Here is a 17802-nt window from a genome sequence, read left to right as displayed (position 1 = left end):
GGACAGAAAGAGGGCCACAGCTGCTCAGCAGAGCTCCTGAAAGCTACAGGACGGAGAGTGGTTGAGAGGCAGAGGGGGCTAAAGCTCTCTGCCTCAGCAAGCAGACATCAAGCAGCCAACCGAGAGAAAAAGGTGCTGGAGGAGTGGCGCAAAGCAGACTACACAGTTACTTATTAAAACAAAGCAAAGACAAAAATATGTTAATTCCTCCAGCAAACATCAAAGGACCCATAATAGATCGGGCCCTGGATTTGGAGGGCTTTGCAGAAGCAAGGATGAGTAAGGCATAATCCTGCCTCCAAAGACCTCACAGTCTTATGTGCAGTGAGGGTGGGAGAGGGCTGTGGGGTGGGGCCTTCTCACATCAAATGTCTGCATATCTGACAGTGTTTTTCCAGGGTAGCAAGGGCCATCTTGGGAGGGTGGGCATGAGGGGAGGGGTGGAAGAAAGAAAGAAGTTCCTGGCAAAGTCTAGGACCCCAAAGTTTAGGCCTTAATTCTAGACCCTCCAGGGCTCAGGTTCAGCTTCCATAGATCTCCTGGTTATCTGTCCTTGATGCATACAGTAGAAATAGGATCTCAACTGTTAATTATCATCAGTGGTACCAGTAATTTCAAAGTAAGCTTTCCTCAATCTAGAAAAAAAGACAGGAAAAAACTATCACTTTTACTCAATGCCTACCCCATAGTATAAAACAACTCCCGTCCCTTTATTAGGTACAGAAATACACTAGTTATCACACTATACAAATGAGAAAATCATTTGTATACAAATGTACACAAAATACCAAGTACAATACAATAGTACACAAAATACCAAGACGCAAGTCATGAAGAGATTTTAGCTAACTTTTTGTTCTCATCACCATAAAGGTTAGGCAAGTTCATTTTCCAGTTACCCTGGGAAATTTTCCTTTAATGTTATATGATACATATATGTCAAAAATTAAGTCCAAATTAAATTCTTATAGAGTATTTGGCAGAAACCTATATGCCCTGACCCTGTAACCCAATTTCCCCCACTTTCAAAGGCGCAGAGACTGACTCACAGGTTTCAGACTAGGGCCTTAGCTGACCAGGAAGCTCCATTTCTCTTTCACATTATCTTAGCTCTCAGATTTTCCCTCAGCAAATCTCCCAGCCTTACAGAATCCAATCTTTGAGGCTGTTTTCAAGCCGTGTTGACATTTGCTTCTACTTATTTCACAGCTCCTGCCCAAAGAATATTCTGGGCCAGGTTTTATTGTTTGTACTAAATAGAGACCATTTTAAATATTATCTGACATTTTTAAAAGCCAAGAAACAATTCAATTTTCTTCACTTCCAAAATGGGACTTTAGAAATTAAGGTGCTGATTTAGAGAAACGTATCTATTTCTGCCTGTTCAGTTAACTCTGGTATCTTCAAGTACAAATACAATAAACTACATTAAAGGGATTCCTCTTACAAACTAAACTGTATTCAAGTAGATCATATTAAAGGGGATCCCATATTGAGGCCACAGAGGCTCAAACTGATAAAATAGTGGCAAATGCTCAGTATTATCTGTGGCCTTATGAGACTACAGAAAAACTGAGTGAGGTGAGTCCACGCATTTAGAAGGCTCTCATGCCAGGAAGACTGGCAGGTTAGGATCATGGACAGAGCTCTCCTGGGGGCTCCACAGGTCTTTGATTAGGTAAGGAATGAAGTAATTGTGTGTGCATGTGTTTAAAAGGGGGAACTGGGAGATAAGGCAAATGGAGTGTTAGGAAACCAGTTGTTCCCAACACAGACCTATGTATACAGAAGAGAGAACCAACTGGTCACTTAAGTGTAGAGAAGACCAAATATCCCTTAGTTTTTCCTGTTAGCAGAGTCCTATAAACTTTCAGGTTAAACATAAGAACGTTCAGGTCCGATTCTCCAAAACCTCATCCGCTCCAGAGCTGCCCAAATTTGAAATGGGCTACCCTGGGTAGGGTACAGTGAGTCTGCTCTCTTCAGGGATATTCAAGAAAAATGCCAGAGGATGATGTGGCCCGGAAAGAGAATCACATATTGCATGGCTGCTGGCACTAGTTCAAGTGTAGGCTCTCGTTTTAAGTGAAAATGTCCCTGAATGATGAGAAGTATGATTCTAGCAACAGGGGTTATTACACGAATACTGTTGTCTAGAAATCCCACCATCTTCCCTCACCACAGGAAGGTGGATTGTTTTCACCCTTCCGCTGTTATTCAGAGGGCATCCACACAGGTGCCCACCCGCATGCCAAGCTCCAGACTGACAGGCACCTTTGGCTGACCTTTGACTACACCTAACAAACCTGTTTCAGATACATACACGTAAGCATATGCCATTTTTTTCTCCTTTGGAAGGAATCTCCAAAGGAAGGCTTTCATTTCTCACGCTCTACTTTATTACTTATCTGCCCCTGGTAAAACTCCTCCTCTGAAAATTTTCATGCTAACAGTGCACACACCCTGCAAGGGACCTGAAAATTATGCTGATCATACAAAAGGAGAAGTCTGTACTGGCAGAGAAGGAGGAGGACGTCCCTCTTACTGTTTTTCCATATTCTCCGAAACCTACTGCTTAACAGATTTAATCAGGACAGGCCACAGCCAATGTGCTTATGTCTGGTTTTTCTCAACTATGTGAAGAGTTCACTACTGACTAGGTGCTTAAAAGAGGAGGTAAAAATCACTTAAGAGAAGAAAACTATATGTATACCTACCTTAATCTAAAGGCATTTTAGGGACTGGAAATGCAAATCCTGATATACACGTACAAAACCTCCACGGAGGGCACGGGCTGGGGGTGGTACTTATATTATTAAGAAAAACGGGGGAGCACGTAGCTGGTGATCTAGAGAGCTCTCCCAAAAGGAAAGCGTTGGCCGGGCCATATTTTTGCTTTGCCTTTGGTAGAGCCACTTTGCCTACAGATGGGGTATCCTCCTGTGGAGAGACGGGAGCTTAGCCCTCAGCCTGAGAGCCGAGTGGGATACTCACGAACTTGAGAAGGAAGGTGTTTTCCCGTAGTGCTCCAATGCACCCTGCGAATCCCAAAATGAACATCACTCCTCCCACCACAAGGAAGAGCCAAACCGGGTCAAAGCCACCGAGATCAGTGATGGAAGAGATGTTGGACAGAACTCCCTGGGGACGGAAAAGCACACACAACAAGGCACCAGGATGCCCGGTCAGTGTTTCAACATGGAAAGATTAATATAATGGTTTATTCCCCCTTTCAATGAAAAACTTCAGAGGTCATCTGATTATTATGCATGATTAATACTCAAGAAACACTGCAAAAAACAAACAAAAGACTACTTTTTTCTAAGGTCTAGATAAGTTTGTAATTTTGGTAAAATTACAGAAAGCAAAGAAATGACCCCAGGAAACTGTCATCAGACCTTGTATGGGGAAGATGTGGATGTTACCTTTTTTTCTATGTCCAAATATAAGCAGTCATAAGTAAAAACATGTGGGTAAGAGAAACACGCTTCCCAACCCCCAGGAAGAGGAGTCATTTTTGAAGCCCAAGGCAGACATGGGCCTGCTTCAAGCCTGTGGCATTTCTCAGGAACCAGGGTGTGGAGCTAGATGCTGAAGGCTACCACAGCAGGCCAGCCCCAGCAACAAGCCCTTGCAAGTCTTCCAGGGAAGGACCATGCCTCAGGATCCACCCTTGAGCTTCACAGTAGACCCTACCCGGCTCCGATCCCCCAAAGCCCACTTAGGTGATCTGTGCTGATGGCTATCTCACACTGACTCATTAGGGGTATTTAACTTAATACTTTTTTTTTTTTTTAAGAACTGAGATTTAGGGGCCTCTGGGTGGCTCAGTCAGTTGAGAGTTCCCATCACAGACCTATGTATACAGAACAGCCTTGATACTGGCTCATGTCATGATCCCAGGGTCATGGTATCAAGCCCCCACATCGGGCTCTGAGCTGAGCATGGAGCCTGCTTGAGATTCTCTCCCTCTTTCCCTCTGCCCCTCTCCCTGCCCCCCACATGTATTCTCTCCCTCAGGAAATTTAAAAAATAAATAATTGAGATTTAAAGGACTCATACGTCAAAAGTTACTCCCAGACTTTCCACCCTTTTGTCTTCCTTCCAAAGGAACCCAGAGTGATTTCATTTCTTTATGGACACGCAACTTTTTTACAGAAATCATTTCTCCCTCAGCTGTGATACCACATCACATACCACCCAGACCCTATGTTAGAAATTATGAGATTTTTTTCCCCTAAAATGCAAGGTACATATTTACTATTCATTCCTATAGAGGCAGACACCTGTTTTTTTGAAACTGTGGATGTATAGGAGTCTTAAATACCCAATATCATCAATATTTTATTTTATTAAATTTGTTTTGAACTCTCAAAATATCCCAGAATATCATAGTATAGCTTGTTGTGAAGTCTTATAATAATTTGTTTTCATAGCACTGCCAACAACCTGAGAGAACATAAAGTATGTATCTGATTCTATACTTGAGGAAAATGAAACCCAGAGAGGCTTGGTAGCTTACTGAAAGTCACGCAGCTACTGATATTTTGGAACCAAAACAGAATGCCTACTTCAGTGTTTGCCTACCAAGTGGAAGCCACGTATTTGCTTCCCAGCACTTCCCAGTCAGCATGAATTAACACCAAAGTTTAGGAGTTTGAAGTTTCCATCCATTTTAAGGTTGTAGGATCATTTGGACAAAAACAATGTTTGTTTTTATTGTTGTTGTTGTTTTCAGACGGGGCATTAACTTAAGAACAATAGGATATTAATAATAGGACAGATATGAGAAATACAGGACTCTTAAAATGTACAATTTAAACTTTACAGGAAAGGCCAAAGGTTTAAATAAGTCACAGATAAAGGGTTGAGAGATTATGAAAGCAGTTAGGAATGTAGGGTGTATTCACCAACTTCTGAGGTGACCTCACAAACACAACCACACCCTTCATGAGACTGCTTAGACCAATGGTTTGATCCAGTCTTGTGTTTCTCATATTTCCAAGCTTCGAACTGTGACTACTCTGGGGAGGCAGGGGAGAAGAGGAAAACACAGAAATAGTTATCAACTCTCTACCTGCACAAATGATGCTAAGAAAAAAATTGCCAGAAAAGACACACAAAATCCAAGCACCAGTGGTGAGGGGCCAGTGTTAGAAGGAAATCAACCTCTCCCCCTAGAATGTCTCTGAACACAGGTGTCCATACTTAAAGTCTTAATGTTTTAGACCTGCTAATAAGCCAGGGAGAAAGAGGACTTTGGAGGGTATATAGATAACATTCTCTTAAAATTTAAAGAGTTAATTATGAGATAAGTAGATTCAATTTACTTGGTACCGAAAAGAGGCAGCAGAGGTGGAAGTGACAGGAAGAGATGTCAGTACGATTGTAAAAGAGAGCTTTCTAATACCCTCCAGCAATGGATCAGAGAAGGCTCCCCATTCATGGGGAAGCCAAACTATGAACCTTGCTGTTCAGTTGTGTTAGGATGGATTCCCAAATTGGATGGGAAACGGGGCACAAGGACCTTTAGGTTCCTCCCAACTTTAATACCATTCTATGATTTCACCTATTTTTAATGGGCTTTTTGTGACTCACACTCAAGTTTGAGCAAAGATCCAATTGTTCCCAAACACTCTTCTGTGATCTGTGGCTCTACACAAAGAGGTTATGGACAACAGGGGCATTTATCTGGGCAGCTCTGGCCAAGCCACCAGCCAGCCAACACACATACCTGCGTCTCAAACACAAAGCTACACCCCAAAAATAAAAAAAAAAATGATGTCAACTGTCAGTAGATTCCTGGATCATTTGTCTTCTCTGGGTTTCATTTGGAGGAGGAGTATTTGGCTTCCCAGACAAACTTATTTTCATACTCTTACTCTGTCCAGCCTACAGGGGCAATTTTAATTGAGAGGCCTTCAACTGTTTCCATGGAAACAATCATTTGGGGGCCTAGCAGGCCTGCAGATTCTACTCATTTAATCCTAAATTCCGGCAAAAGCCAGGGCTGGAGACAGATACTGAGTGCTTGTGGGAGACAATATTCTGCAAAGCATGAAAAAGACTACCAAGAACTTTATTTTTAACGGATTCAGAATACACCCAGGTCGTTATCTGTTGAAAACTAACTCCAGTCTTAAAACACAAAGTGTGGAAGTCAATGCCCAGTGCCCAGCTTCCTTTTCCTCAGGATTAGGGCTACTTACCTAGACAGAGATGAAAAAAAAAAAAAGACTGTACTTCACCTGTGCTGTGTTTCCAAATATTCACTGAAAAGCAGTCTTACTGCTTCTGACTACACAGATTAAAGAAGAGCTGAACGTAATCCTGGCAACAAGATTCTGGATTACAAAAATGATGGGGAGTTGATAGCTCAGCCTTCTGTTGTCTTAAAGATGGGGTCTCTCATTGGACTTCTTAATTTTGTTAAGTTCAATCTGACAAATGAGTAAGAAGTGTTAGCACATGCCTGCTGAAGAATAATTATAATCAAAGCTTGTTGTTGACAAGAAGCCGGGGGGGGGGGGGGGGAGGGAATACAAGGTCTAAGATTACAGTTAAGTCTGCCAAGTGATTTAAAATAGATATTCTGACTGGTGGTAAATCCTGAGGAATGTGCAAGAACCACACCAGCAGATACCTAGTCTTCTGGGAACCTGTGGGCACCACCCTCTTCTTTGGGGAACAACACTTTCCCCTTCTTGTAAGGATTCCTTCTCCCCCAAATGCATTCCATGTGCCCCTCAGAGCTGCCAATTCTCACATGACCCCACTGCCCCAGGACAGTTGAGAAGACTGAATTGCCTTCCTCTGACACTAGGATTTACAACAAGCGTCTCCCTCCTGTGGCTGAAGTTGTAAAATACCAAATTCTGGAGCCACATATACGGTGTTTTCCACCACGTGGAGAAAGTCAATCTACAGTGAGAAATAGAAAGCCAGGCTTAGGCAGAAACAAAGAATAAGGGTAGGGAGGGAAAATCCTGTCAGTATTATAATCCCTGGCCTGCCAATGAGTTCTACCAGTCACTCCCAAATCCTTAGAATATCCCACCCTTGACTGCACAAACTGGTTCTATTTGAGTCTGTGTTTGCATTTGAGGACCTGCACAACCTGACAACAGCTGAATAAATTGTGCTTTTAACGCCACATGTGTGCATATATACAGGTGCATCACACACACACACACACACACACACACACACACACACACACACACCTCCAAAACCGGAAGTTCACACTTTAGCAGGGGAAAAAAGGTTTTGGGGGGTGGGATGGGGAGCAGAAAAGAGTAGAGGTAAGCGTTGGACTTAATATGGTTCCTTTACTCAGCTGGCTGATATTTACAGTCAACACAGCAATTAAGCCAGCGTAAACAGTCTTCCTTCATGTTGACTTGCTATCAACTCAGCATCATTAATGAAATGAGCTCTGCATGGAATTTTTAGGTGCTTTGTCTCGGTCAATACTTACATAATTTAAATTCCAATTCTCCATGTAAATCTAAACACTCAACCCTTGAGCTTAAATATCAACTTTTTAGAATTCAAACTTATTTGCGCACCTGGGTGGCTCAGTCGACTGAGTGCCATCGGCTCAGGTCATGATCTTACAGCTCGTGAATTCAAGCCCCACATCAGGCTTGCTGCTGTCAGTACCGAGCCCACTTCAGATCTTCTGTCCCCCTCTCTCTCTGCCCCTTCCCCACTTGTGCTCTGTCTCAAAAATAAAGATTAAAAAAAAAAAAAAAAGAACTCAAACTTATTGAAAAAAATAAATACAAAATGTCATTGGCTCCTCTCTTCCATCCCCAGCACTGCTGCTTATGTGAGAAGTACATACACACAGCCTGGTATTTGCATCCCACTTACTAGTAAGTTCTTTTACTTCTACAAGAATCCTGCAGGCAGAGCCCTGGGAGCAAAAGCTGTTAAGGGCACCGGGCTTCATGCATCAAGTCAGAAAATATCCTCCAACGAAGCTGAATCATGAAATGAAGAAAAATGGAGGAGAAGTAGAGCAATTAGCCACATGTACTTATTCCTTTACCCATTTGTTTTGGTTGATATGAAAATGGAATTCTGAACAGTAGCAGCAGAGAAACAGAAAGAGTCCGAATAAGAAAGCCAGAGACCAAGACTACAGATCACAAGAATATATTCAAGTACTACAGACTCAAGAATATAGGGAGATATCCTACCCATATATTCTTAATTTATCATTAAGATTATATTAATAAACACTGGTTTTTAAGAGTTCTTCATATTCATACTATGTATTTCTGTATCTATAGTCTGATGCCCTCAGCTCCTCCAGACCTATAGCCGGTGCAGCAGCAGAGGCAGAAACAAATTGACCATAACGTAAAGTGCTGCTCTAAAGACAAGATAAATACCAGGCAATTAAAAAAGCTGAAAGAAACAAATATATTCAGCAAATTAGCGATTCCACAAATTGGCTTTTGGACAACTAGCTTAGCTCCTGGCATATCAATTCAGAGCCTTCAAGAGATGATCCTCCAGTGAAAATAGAAGATTTCCATTATCTACTAGGGACTGGATAGTATCTCTCAGAACTTAGCAAGAAGACCAATATGTGCCTGAAAAGAAATAAGACAAGTTCATGGAACATGTCTAAGGCAATATCGTACAGAAATTTAGAGAGCCAACAAAAACATGTATCAATATGAATCCTCTATCTAAGGTAAAGGGGAGACTCAGATATTCCAGTCACTTAGGCTGCTCTAGAGTGTGGCAGGGAGCGTTTGTCCTGCACTGTACTCACGCCCACCTGTCCACCTACAATTTCCCCTGGAATCCAGAAACACAGAAAGAGGGTAGCCTGGACAGGGCCAGATGAGGGGCAAAGGGACAGGACACGATAATACAGATATATCTTGTCCTGAATCCTAGTTCCACAACCCACTATCTGTGTGATCTTGGACAAGTTACGAAACCCAAGTCTCAATTTCCACATCAGTGAAATGGTATCTCACATCCTCAGGATGAAGGAAATAATTCAAATAAATCCAAACACTATGCTAAGAGCTTGGCACAAAATAAGAAGCCAGTGAATGTTTACCACTTTCCTCATTATCATCACTATTATATGACACCACAAGGAACCTATCTGATGCTTTAGAAGCACATAGGAGAGGCATCTAACCCAACTGCACTGGAGTGGAATCTGTTTTGCTCTGGTACTTACTTTACCTGACCCCCCTCCCCTGCCCTTTTTTAAATGTTTATTTTATTTTTGAGAGAGAGCATGCAAGCAGGGGAGGGTCAGAGAGATAGGGAGAGAGAATTCCAAGCAGGCTCCACACTGACAGCAGCAAGCCTAACCTGGGACTCAAACTCACGAACTATAAGATCATGACCTGAGCCAAAGTCAGACACACAACTAAGAAGCCCAGGTGACCCTGTGCCTGACCCTTTCTAAGGAAAGCCATACCATATCTGACGATCATGCCTAATGGAGGTGGCAGTAACTGACTTGCCAATCAGATCTTCTTTGTTGGGCAATGGGAAATCACCTAAAGGCACTCAGAGTAAAGGCGGAAGAGAGAAGCCATGAGTAAGCAAAAGTCAGGAGTAGGCAGAAGCCATGAGTGGGTGGAAGCTAAGAGTACACAGAAGTGGTGCAGCGGAAAAAAGAGCAGCGAGAAGTGTGAGTCAACAGTGGTGAGCACACGGAGCAGTCAGCAGCCATGCTGCCATGATGGCGGCACCCTGAACCAGGGAAAGCAGGCTTCTGCTGTCAAGGAGCCAGATGGGCGCCCTGGTGGTCAAAAATCCACCACTCCTGAGTGATCTTCCAGCTACTTAACAATGTCCTACTCCCTGTGGGATCGCATCATCCGGTGGTTTGATGAACACGTATATCTCAGTAAGAATGTGAAAACTCAGCCCACCTTCCCTCTGCTCTCCTTCCTCCTCATCAGCACCTCATTCATTCAGCTACCTCTGGAATTTAAGCAGCTTCTCACCAGGGTTCTGCAATAAAGGAATATGCTCTGAGGATAACGATTTCTTCTTGGAAAAGGTTTCTATGCACGTGCAGAAATGAAAAGGCAAACAAAGCTCCAGAAGGGTTTCAAACCAATAAACCTCAGGAGCGTCTGTGGTTTTTTTCCACCACCAGCTCAGAGAGTCCTCTGTGTACCACCTGGCAAGCTTCAGTTTCTTCTCTCACAACCCACACAGAAAAGAAATGCAAAAATAGCATTAATAAGCCCCTAAGGTCTGGGACTCTTCTGCTTTGGCATATACAAGCACATTCCTTCCGACTGCTGGATGAGAAACAAAGAGACAGTCACATGGAATGTGCACCCACAGCCAGGCCAGATGGACCCCTTTGAGATTTATGAGACTGGGTCCTGATTCACCTACCCCTCCAGAAACCAGACCCTACTGGGGTGGAACTGGCAGCAGTTCTAGAGTAAAAAGGAGAGAAGCATTTCCCTACTTGAGAAAGGAGGTGGGATAGGACATTCTAAAGAAGATGAGGTACTGGGGGAGGGGTGGTCCTGAAGAGCAGGAGGTGCAGCTTTAAACAACAGCCACAGGAAGACCCAGCTGAAACCAAAGGCCGCAGGGAGACCCGCTCCTTAAACATTCACCAGAGATCCCCCCAAATATTACAGAGGAAAGCCACTCTGCAAACCCCCCAACGTCCATTTGTCTAAAGAACTGCAGCAGAGTCCAGAGAGAGAACTCAAAGGTGAAGAGACAAGAGCTCACTGGGGCCTGAGCGGTCTGGGGAGACGTAAGGTTGTGGGGACAGCGGAACTCGGGGTCTGGCCAACAGATGCAGGGTTAAAGAAAGACCAGCCGCATTAAAGGCATGTAGTTTCCCTTTTTTTTCTTGTCAAAGGTCATCGATGAGATTTAAGGATCCCTTCTTACAGATTAAAAATGGCCATGACCTGCTTTCGGAGAAGAGGAGGAGGAGAGGCCATCACCTTCCAGGTCTCCATCAAATCCTGCAGCCAGGCAGCTGGGGGGGCAGCCAGCTGTACCAAGTCCTATTCATTAGTGCCACTCACAGGCCAGAAATGCCCCCCCGGCGTGAGGGGCTGCCTCTCTGAACATGGAAACAAAGCTTTTTCAGAAATCCAGCATGCTCCCAGGCCACTGCCCAGATATTTTCACATGCATGTTCTGATGATGGAATACGTACCCAGAAACAGCCCTAAGTATAAAGTTTAAACTGAAATATGTAACAGAGGCTCTGATCACGGTGACCCCAAAACTAAAGTGAAAAAGACGAAAGCAAAGTCTAGCCTAGTGGCACGTAATCACTGTATTCGAGGGCTCCAGAGATACAACTCAGTTATTGAGTAAAGACCTTCCTGGGGATCACCTGAGAGGCGACAAGTACTGCGTTTGTCAGGGGTAGTCAGAATGAAGGCATAGTGACACCCCCAGGAGCAAGTCTAGAGGGGAGACAGGGAAGTAGTGTGTTGGACAGAAGTGTCTGCAGTGGGTATTATGGGAACACAACGGGGAGGGGCAGGTGATGTCAGCAAGTGTCGAGACAAAGTGACAGGGTCTGGCTCACTGAGGGGTCTACGTGTGAGTGGAACAGGTGGTGAGAGGAGACTAACAGGTCGATGAGGTGAGCAGAGGGAGGCCCAGGTCATTTGTGCACTTAGAAAGCTCACTCCTTGGGCAGCACGTGGGTGTTAAGGAGGCAGCTGGTAGGCTCTGTGGGGATCTGCACTACTGAGCACACTGTGTGCCCGGCATGGGGCTCCCTGGATTACTTCACCCTCACAATAAACCTAGGTAGGACCAGTGTCCATGGCAAGAAACAGACTCAGAGACGGAGTAACCTGCCAGCCCATCCAATTAAGAAAGTGGTAGGGCAGGGCGCGGAGCTCAGACTAACAGACCCCAGAGCAGTCTGTCTGCCTACCGCCATGATGCTCTACCGTCTGAAAAAAGCATGCAGCAATGAGCAAGAAGATTCTTATTCTCAACGCGACTGTTTCTAAACAGTACACCTGTTTCTAAAATTTTAAGAAAAAGATGTAACGTGATATTAGAATGACGTTTTTACCCTAGACTTCCCTGATCACTATCTGAAGACCAACATGAATAGGAGACAAAGACCCGCCCCCCCCTGCCTCCCATCCCCCACACACCCCACAGGCAAAGAAGAACTTTCTCTTGCACACCCCACAGAAATCAAGTGGCTTAAGGGAGAAGAGAGTGAGAAATTCCCACTTCTCTAGAGAAAGTGGTTACTGTGCTGGGCAACACCTCTCCCCGGCAGCTTGCTTTTTACCTTAAACCTAGTGAGGAGTTTCAAGGGGACCACTGGGAGGGGCGGGGTGGGGGGTGTGCTCTGAGACACAGTGATTAGGGTCAGACTGCCCAGGAAGGAGCCTGTGGGCTTGGCTCTGACTCCCGCCCTGGAAATCTAGAGAGAGAGGAAGGCTTAGGGCAGGCCAGTGCTGTTCTGGTGGCATTGGCCTCACCCCCAGATGAGTGTGTCCAGGGAGAGGCAGCTTGGGGTGAGAACAGGAAACCTGGGGGGAGAACAGGAAACCTCAAAAGGCAGAGTGCAGAGGAGCACTGGTTGAGGAAGATGGCCAGGTCTGAGCAGGGGAACCAGGCAGCCGCCAAGAATAGAGAAATCCACCAAACTCAAGGGAACCACTAGACAGAGGGACTCAGCAGGGAAGCCTCAAAAAGACCAAGATATCATCCCCTTCACCATCTGCCAGGTCCCAAGAGCAAAGCTCCACTCCCACTTCAGCTCTGGCAGGAAGTGGGCAGAGGAGCATCTGGTGAGCTGGGGAAGGGTGACAACAGGAAGCAGGGGGCAAAGGCCTCACCCCGCTCTCCTCCTTCAGGGGCTCAAGGCAGACGGGGCTGGGAGAGCAAGAATGTTGTAACAGAGAGTTAGGTTCGGAGATTTGATTACCATCCAGCCCATCCGGGCTTGGACTTGTGCCTCAAGAAGGGAGTAGAGCTATGGTATCTGAGAGTGAACACCGAAGTCACAGGATTGTTGACCCACCTGAATTTTCATTCCTGAGAAATCCCTCTGAAAAAGAGTTTACACAGATACACAAAAAGAAAACAGGTGTCAATATATTTCACGTGTTTGTTGAACATGCTGGTGACAACACATCAGCTCACATGCTAACTTTCCAGGTACTGAGAAAGAGCTGTCTGGTTTTCAGATTTTTGGCTACAACAGAGAACTTGAGAGGATTTCTTGGATAACACAGAGAGAGGCAGACAAATTTACTACGTTTCGGTCAATAAAATGCTATCTCCAAAGAAGTATTTTCAGCATCTCAGAAATGTCTCCTTAAAGTAGTTTTGAAGCCAAAGCAGGCATTTTTCTGTTCCAGTTATCTGGGGAACCACCTACACCTACTGCCTCCCTCTGGCTATGGAAACTTGACCGCCACTGCTATGAACTGCCTGAATCACTGAATCTCCTGGTCTCAGATTTTCCTTCCCAGGAAAATGAGGCAGTTTTTCCAAGGTGAGTCTCGGAAAACAATCATGTCAATGACTATGACATGAAGTAAGTGGAAGGTTCTAAAGGGAGACTTACAGTGAAACAGTGGTCAGGGGAAAGCCTCCAGGAAAAAGAATCCTTCTTGTCCATCCCGCAGGAAAGCCAGAGAGAAAAGCAGTCCAGGCCTGAGATGTTCTAATTCCCATTCCCCTACTAGGTCAGGACTGCCACCAACTTTCCCTCCAGGATGCTTGCTGCAGAGCCCAGGCAGGTTAGCGCAATGGAGGGAGAGGGAGGACGGGGCGGGGGCCCCGGGGGGGGGAGGCCCGCAGACTTCCAGTGTAACCTCTCTGGGCCTCAGCTTACCCACCTCTGAAAGCTCTCAAAGTTTAACCCTAGGGACCCACAGGTCATGGAAGTGAAAACAAAACCCCTTCATGAAGAGCTACTTTGTCCGGTGCAGTCTTTACAGTATGTAAGGGTCCTCTGAGTGTTCTCATTCATTTGCTCACCAATATGTTCTGGGCACATGTGGTGTAGGAGGCAAGCAGCCAGAATGGAGCATAAAAGGGCAAAGAAGACAGGCTCCTGCCCGCAAGAGGTTTTCAGGTCCCACGAGCCCAGGCTGCACCCTCTGCCCGACTGGCCAGCGCCTGTGCTGGGGGGACACAGGCAGCCACGGGGGCCTTGACTGAAGGCCAGGGATCGACACTCTTCCTACTCCAAGAAGCTGAGTCTCTGCCTGGCCCTCGACAACTCTGCTGCAGCGCCCCCCTTGTGACCACTAGTGATGTATCCCTCCACCTCTCACCCCCACCTGAACACTAAGTGAGAAGCACACACCGGGAGCAAAATGGACAAGGAAAGGTACCCCTCATTTTTCTACGAAATGGGGCAATCATATAAAGATTCCTATTTTCATGCCAGAAATGAACGTGTATTTTCTTTCCCGACATCTAGAATTAATGGATTTATTGTTGTTTGTAACACTGTACCATTATCAAATCAGACAGAACCATAGGTAATTCTACTTGCTTTTATGCTGTAAGACCCGTCAACACTACATGCTTATGAGAGATCTGGGGCAACTTCAGACTTGTGTAACTGAACCCTACTGGTGTTACGATTTAAAAGAATGCTTGCTTCGTTCATTTGCTTATTCATTCTTTTATAAGCAATATTTTTTGAACACCAGCTCTATGCCAGTCAATGTTCTAGGTATTGGAGTGAAGCAGGAAACAAAAGTCTTTGCCCTCACAAAGCTGCTTTTTTAGTGGAGTGTGTGATCAACACACTTGCTGGCATGAAAGTGGTAAAACCTATAGAAATAGGTAGGAGAAAAATCCAGGGAAGAGGGAGAGTAGCTACTCTCAATAGGTCAGGAAGGCCTGTGGACAGAGATCAGAAAGTAAGGAACATGCCAAAGTGGAATTCTCGGGGACAGCATACCAGGTAGGGGACAGCAAGTGCAAAGGCCCTGGCTGGGGTGGGGGAGTTATGTTTGAGATTTTGGAGAAACAGCAATATGGTCAGTGGGGGCTACAGCGCAGCAGGGAAGGTCCCAGAAGTAAGGGGGGCACCATATACGGCTCAGAGAGTGATGATATGCTCATTGGAAGGTTTGGAGCAAAGAAGTGATAGGATCTGACTTACATTTTTTTAAAATTAAGTACAGTTGACATAAAATATTAATTTCAGGTATACAACATAGTGATTCATCATCTATATACATTATGAAATAATCACCAAAACAGTCTAGTTACCATCTGTCATCATACAAAGTTATTACAATATTACTCACAATATTCCCCATGTTCTACTTTTCATCCCTGTAACTTATTTTACAATTGGAAGTCTGTGCATCTTACTCCCCTTCACCTATTTCACTCATTCTCTAACTTCTCCCCGCTCCCCCCACCTCTAACCACCAGTTTGTTCTATGTATTTGGGAGTCTGTTTTATTTTTTTAGGTTCCACACATAAGTGAAATCATATGGTATTTGTCTTTCTCTCTCTGACTTACTTCACTTAACATGATACCCTCTAGGTTCATCCATGTCACAAATGGTGAGATTTCATTTTCTTTTTTTTACAGTTCAGTAATGTTCCATTATATATAGACATACCACAAATCTTCTTTATCCTATCTATCAATGGACACCTAGGTCTAGCTTCCATATTCTTGATATTGTAAATAATATTGCAATGAACACAGGGGCATATATATCTTTTTAAATTAGTGTTTCTGTTTTCTTGGGATAAATACCCAGAAGTAGAATTGCTAGGTCATCTAGTATTTCTATTTTTTATTTGTTGAGGAAGCTTCATAGGTGTTTTCCACAGTGGCTGCATCAATTTACATTCCCAACAACAAGGCACGAGGGTTCCCTTTTCTCTACATCCTCACCAACACTTGTTATTTCTTGTCTTTTTGATACTAGCCATTCTATATTATATTTTAAAAGGATCACTCTGGATGCTTCATGGAGATGGACCTGGGATAGGAGTAGGGAGACAAGAGTAGAGGCAGGGAAATAACCGTGGATGTGGTAGCAGCTTAGATCAGGGTATAAAAGTGAAGGTGGAAAGAAGACATGAGATTCTCCATATATTCTCCAAGTAGAGCCAACACTGTTTGCTAATGGACTGAATGTGGTATGAGAAGAAAATAAGGAAGAGTGTGAAGAATCACCCAAGCAAGTAGAAAGAGAAAGTTGTCATTTATTGCAATTGGGAAGAGCAGATTTGGGAAGGGGAATCAAGAGTGTTGTTTTGGATTAAGTTTCAGAAGCCCCTGGACATTTAAGTGGAGATGTTGGGTAAGCTATTGGCTATACAAGTCTGGAGTTCAGATGATGTCCAGATCAGAGATCTAAGTTTGGCAATCATCAGTGACAGATGGTGTTTGAAGTCCCACACTTGAAGGAGATCTCCTAGAGCCTGAGTGAAGACAGAGAAAGAGGTCTTGGGACCGAGCCTGGGGCACTCCAAAATTTAGAGGTCAGAGAGGTGAGCCAGAATTAGCAAAGTATGAGAAAGCATTGCCTATGAAGTAGAAAAACTGAAGTGTGGGATATCTTGGAAGCCAAGTAAGAAAACCATTTCTAGAAGGGAGAAATGATAAACCATGCCTTAGTACTTGCTCTACTGACAGGGTTTATGAATTCCTGGATGAGAAAATAATGTGCTCCAGGACCCAGTATGGGTCCAGTAAGAAAGTACTAGGTTCAACTAAGTCCCTAGGCTGGTTAATCAGAGATAAAGTGAAGGATATAGTCTATCTACAAAAAAAAAGAAACAGAAAAACAGCCTGATGTAATGACAAGTAGATGGATTAGAAATTGCTTGACTGATGATGCCCAAGGGCACATATAAGTGAATGAGTGTCAACCCCAAAGGAAATTTCCAGTAACATGTCATTGGGTTCTGTCTTGGCCTGCTCAACATAGAAGTGGCGTTTATCAGTGATAAGTAAACTTGACTGCAATCAGAACAATCTAGGAGGCTTATGAAAATAGAGCACCCCAGTGTCTACCCCAGACCTACTAAATCAGAATTTCCCTGAGATGGCACTGGGGGGGCAAGGACCTAAAGGAAAGCCTGAGTTAGAAGAAAGAATTGAGGGAGAAGCTTGATCCAAATGTACAGCTAAAACCAACATCAATGGAATGGGGAATGTGCTGGATGACAGCTGGGTAAATGTATTTGATTCTGAAAATCAGCCAGACATGAGGTGAACAGGGTAAACTTAGTTGGATCTGAGACCAACTTGGGACTCCCAGTGATCAACAGCAGGATCTCAAACTGCACTGACAACAGATGAGAAAAGGGACATAGTCCAGCCACACCTCCTATGCCCCCTAAAGCACCTTCTCAATGGTACAGAGGACACACTAGAGAGAGGTCAGGGGATCACAACCAAGATGGTGAAGGGACTCCTCACCCACAAAAAGAAGCAGGTATTTAGCTCAAAACGCATAAGGAACCAGGCCTCCACCTTGAATGCCTTAAGGGCCAACATGTAGAAGGACTTGCTCTGTGGGATCCAACAGAGTGGATCCATAATCAAGGAGTAAAAACTAGTAAGACATGATTCGACTTTTGTAGCAGGAAGGTCTTTCCAACAGTAAAAGTAACCCAAAGAGACAGAAGTGGTGAGTATTTTGGCACAGAAATTGCTAAATTTATATACACCCCAAATTAGCATATATTACAATGTTATATATTGTATAGTAGTGTGTGTGTTTATCTTTCCTAGACTGTAAATTCTCTGAGGAGTTATATCCTGAGTCCAGTACGAACCCAATCCCGTGCTA

The 17802-nt window shown here is 44.3% G+C and overlaps 1 protein-coding gene across 3 annotated transcripts in view; it reads right to left on the bottom strand.

Annotated features, from left to right (window-relative positions):
* TSPAN5 (tetraspanin 5) overlaps window positions 1–17802 on the bottom strand; it is a 175754-nt gene that overhangs the window by 11154 nt on the left and 146798 nt on the right. Inside the window, exons 1-2 of one of the 3 annotated variants that reach the window (XM_040477892.1) lie at window positions 9918–9974; window positions 2995–3141 (exon numbers count right to left, since the gene is read on the bottom strand). The exons of 1 other annotated variant lie outside the window; for it this stretch is intronic. In XM_040477892.1, the coding sequence (XP_040333826.1) occupies window positions 2995–3141; window positions 9918–9959 (189 nt within the window). In that variant the 5' untranslated portion in view covers window positions 9960–9974. Of the gene's footprint in view, window positions 1–2994; window positions 3142–9917; window positions 9975–17802 lie in introns of those variants that run through there. One more of the 3 variants, XM_040477883.1, reaches the window with a different exon arrangement.

The sequence above is a fragment of the Herpailurus yagouaroundi genome, unplaced genomic scaffold (genome assembly GCF_014898765.1).
Source record: "Herpailurus yagouaroundi ecotype Mexico unplaced genomic scaffold, PumYag 28, whole genome shotgun sequence".
In the NCBI taxonomy this organism is placed as follows: Eukaryota; Metazoa; Chordata; class Mammalia; order Carnivora; family Felidae; genus Herpailurus; species Herpailurus yagouaroundi.
The sequence above is the reverse complement of the archived record's forward strand: the minus strand, read 5'-3'. Positions and strand labels throughout refer to the sequence as shown.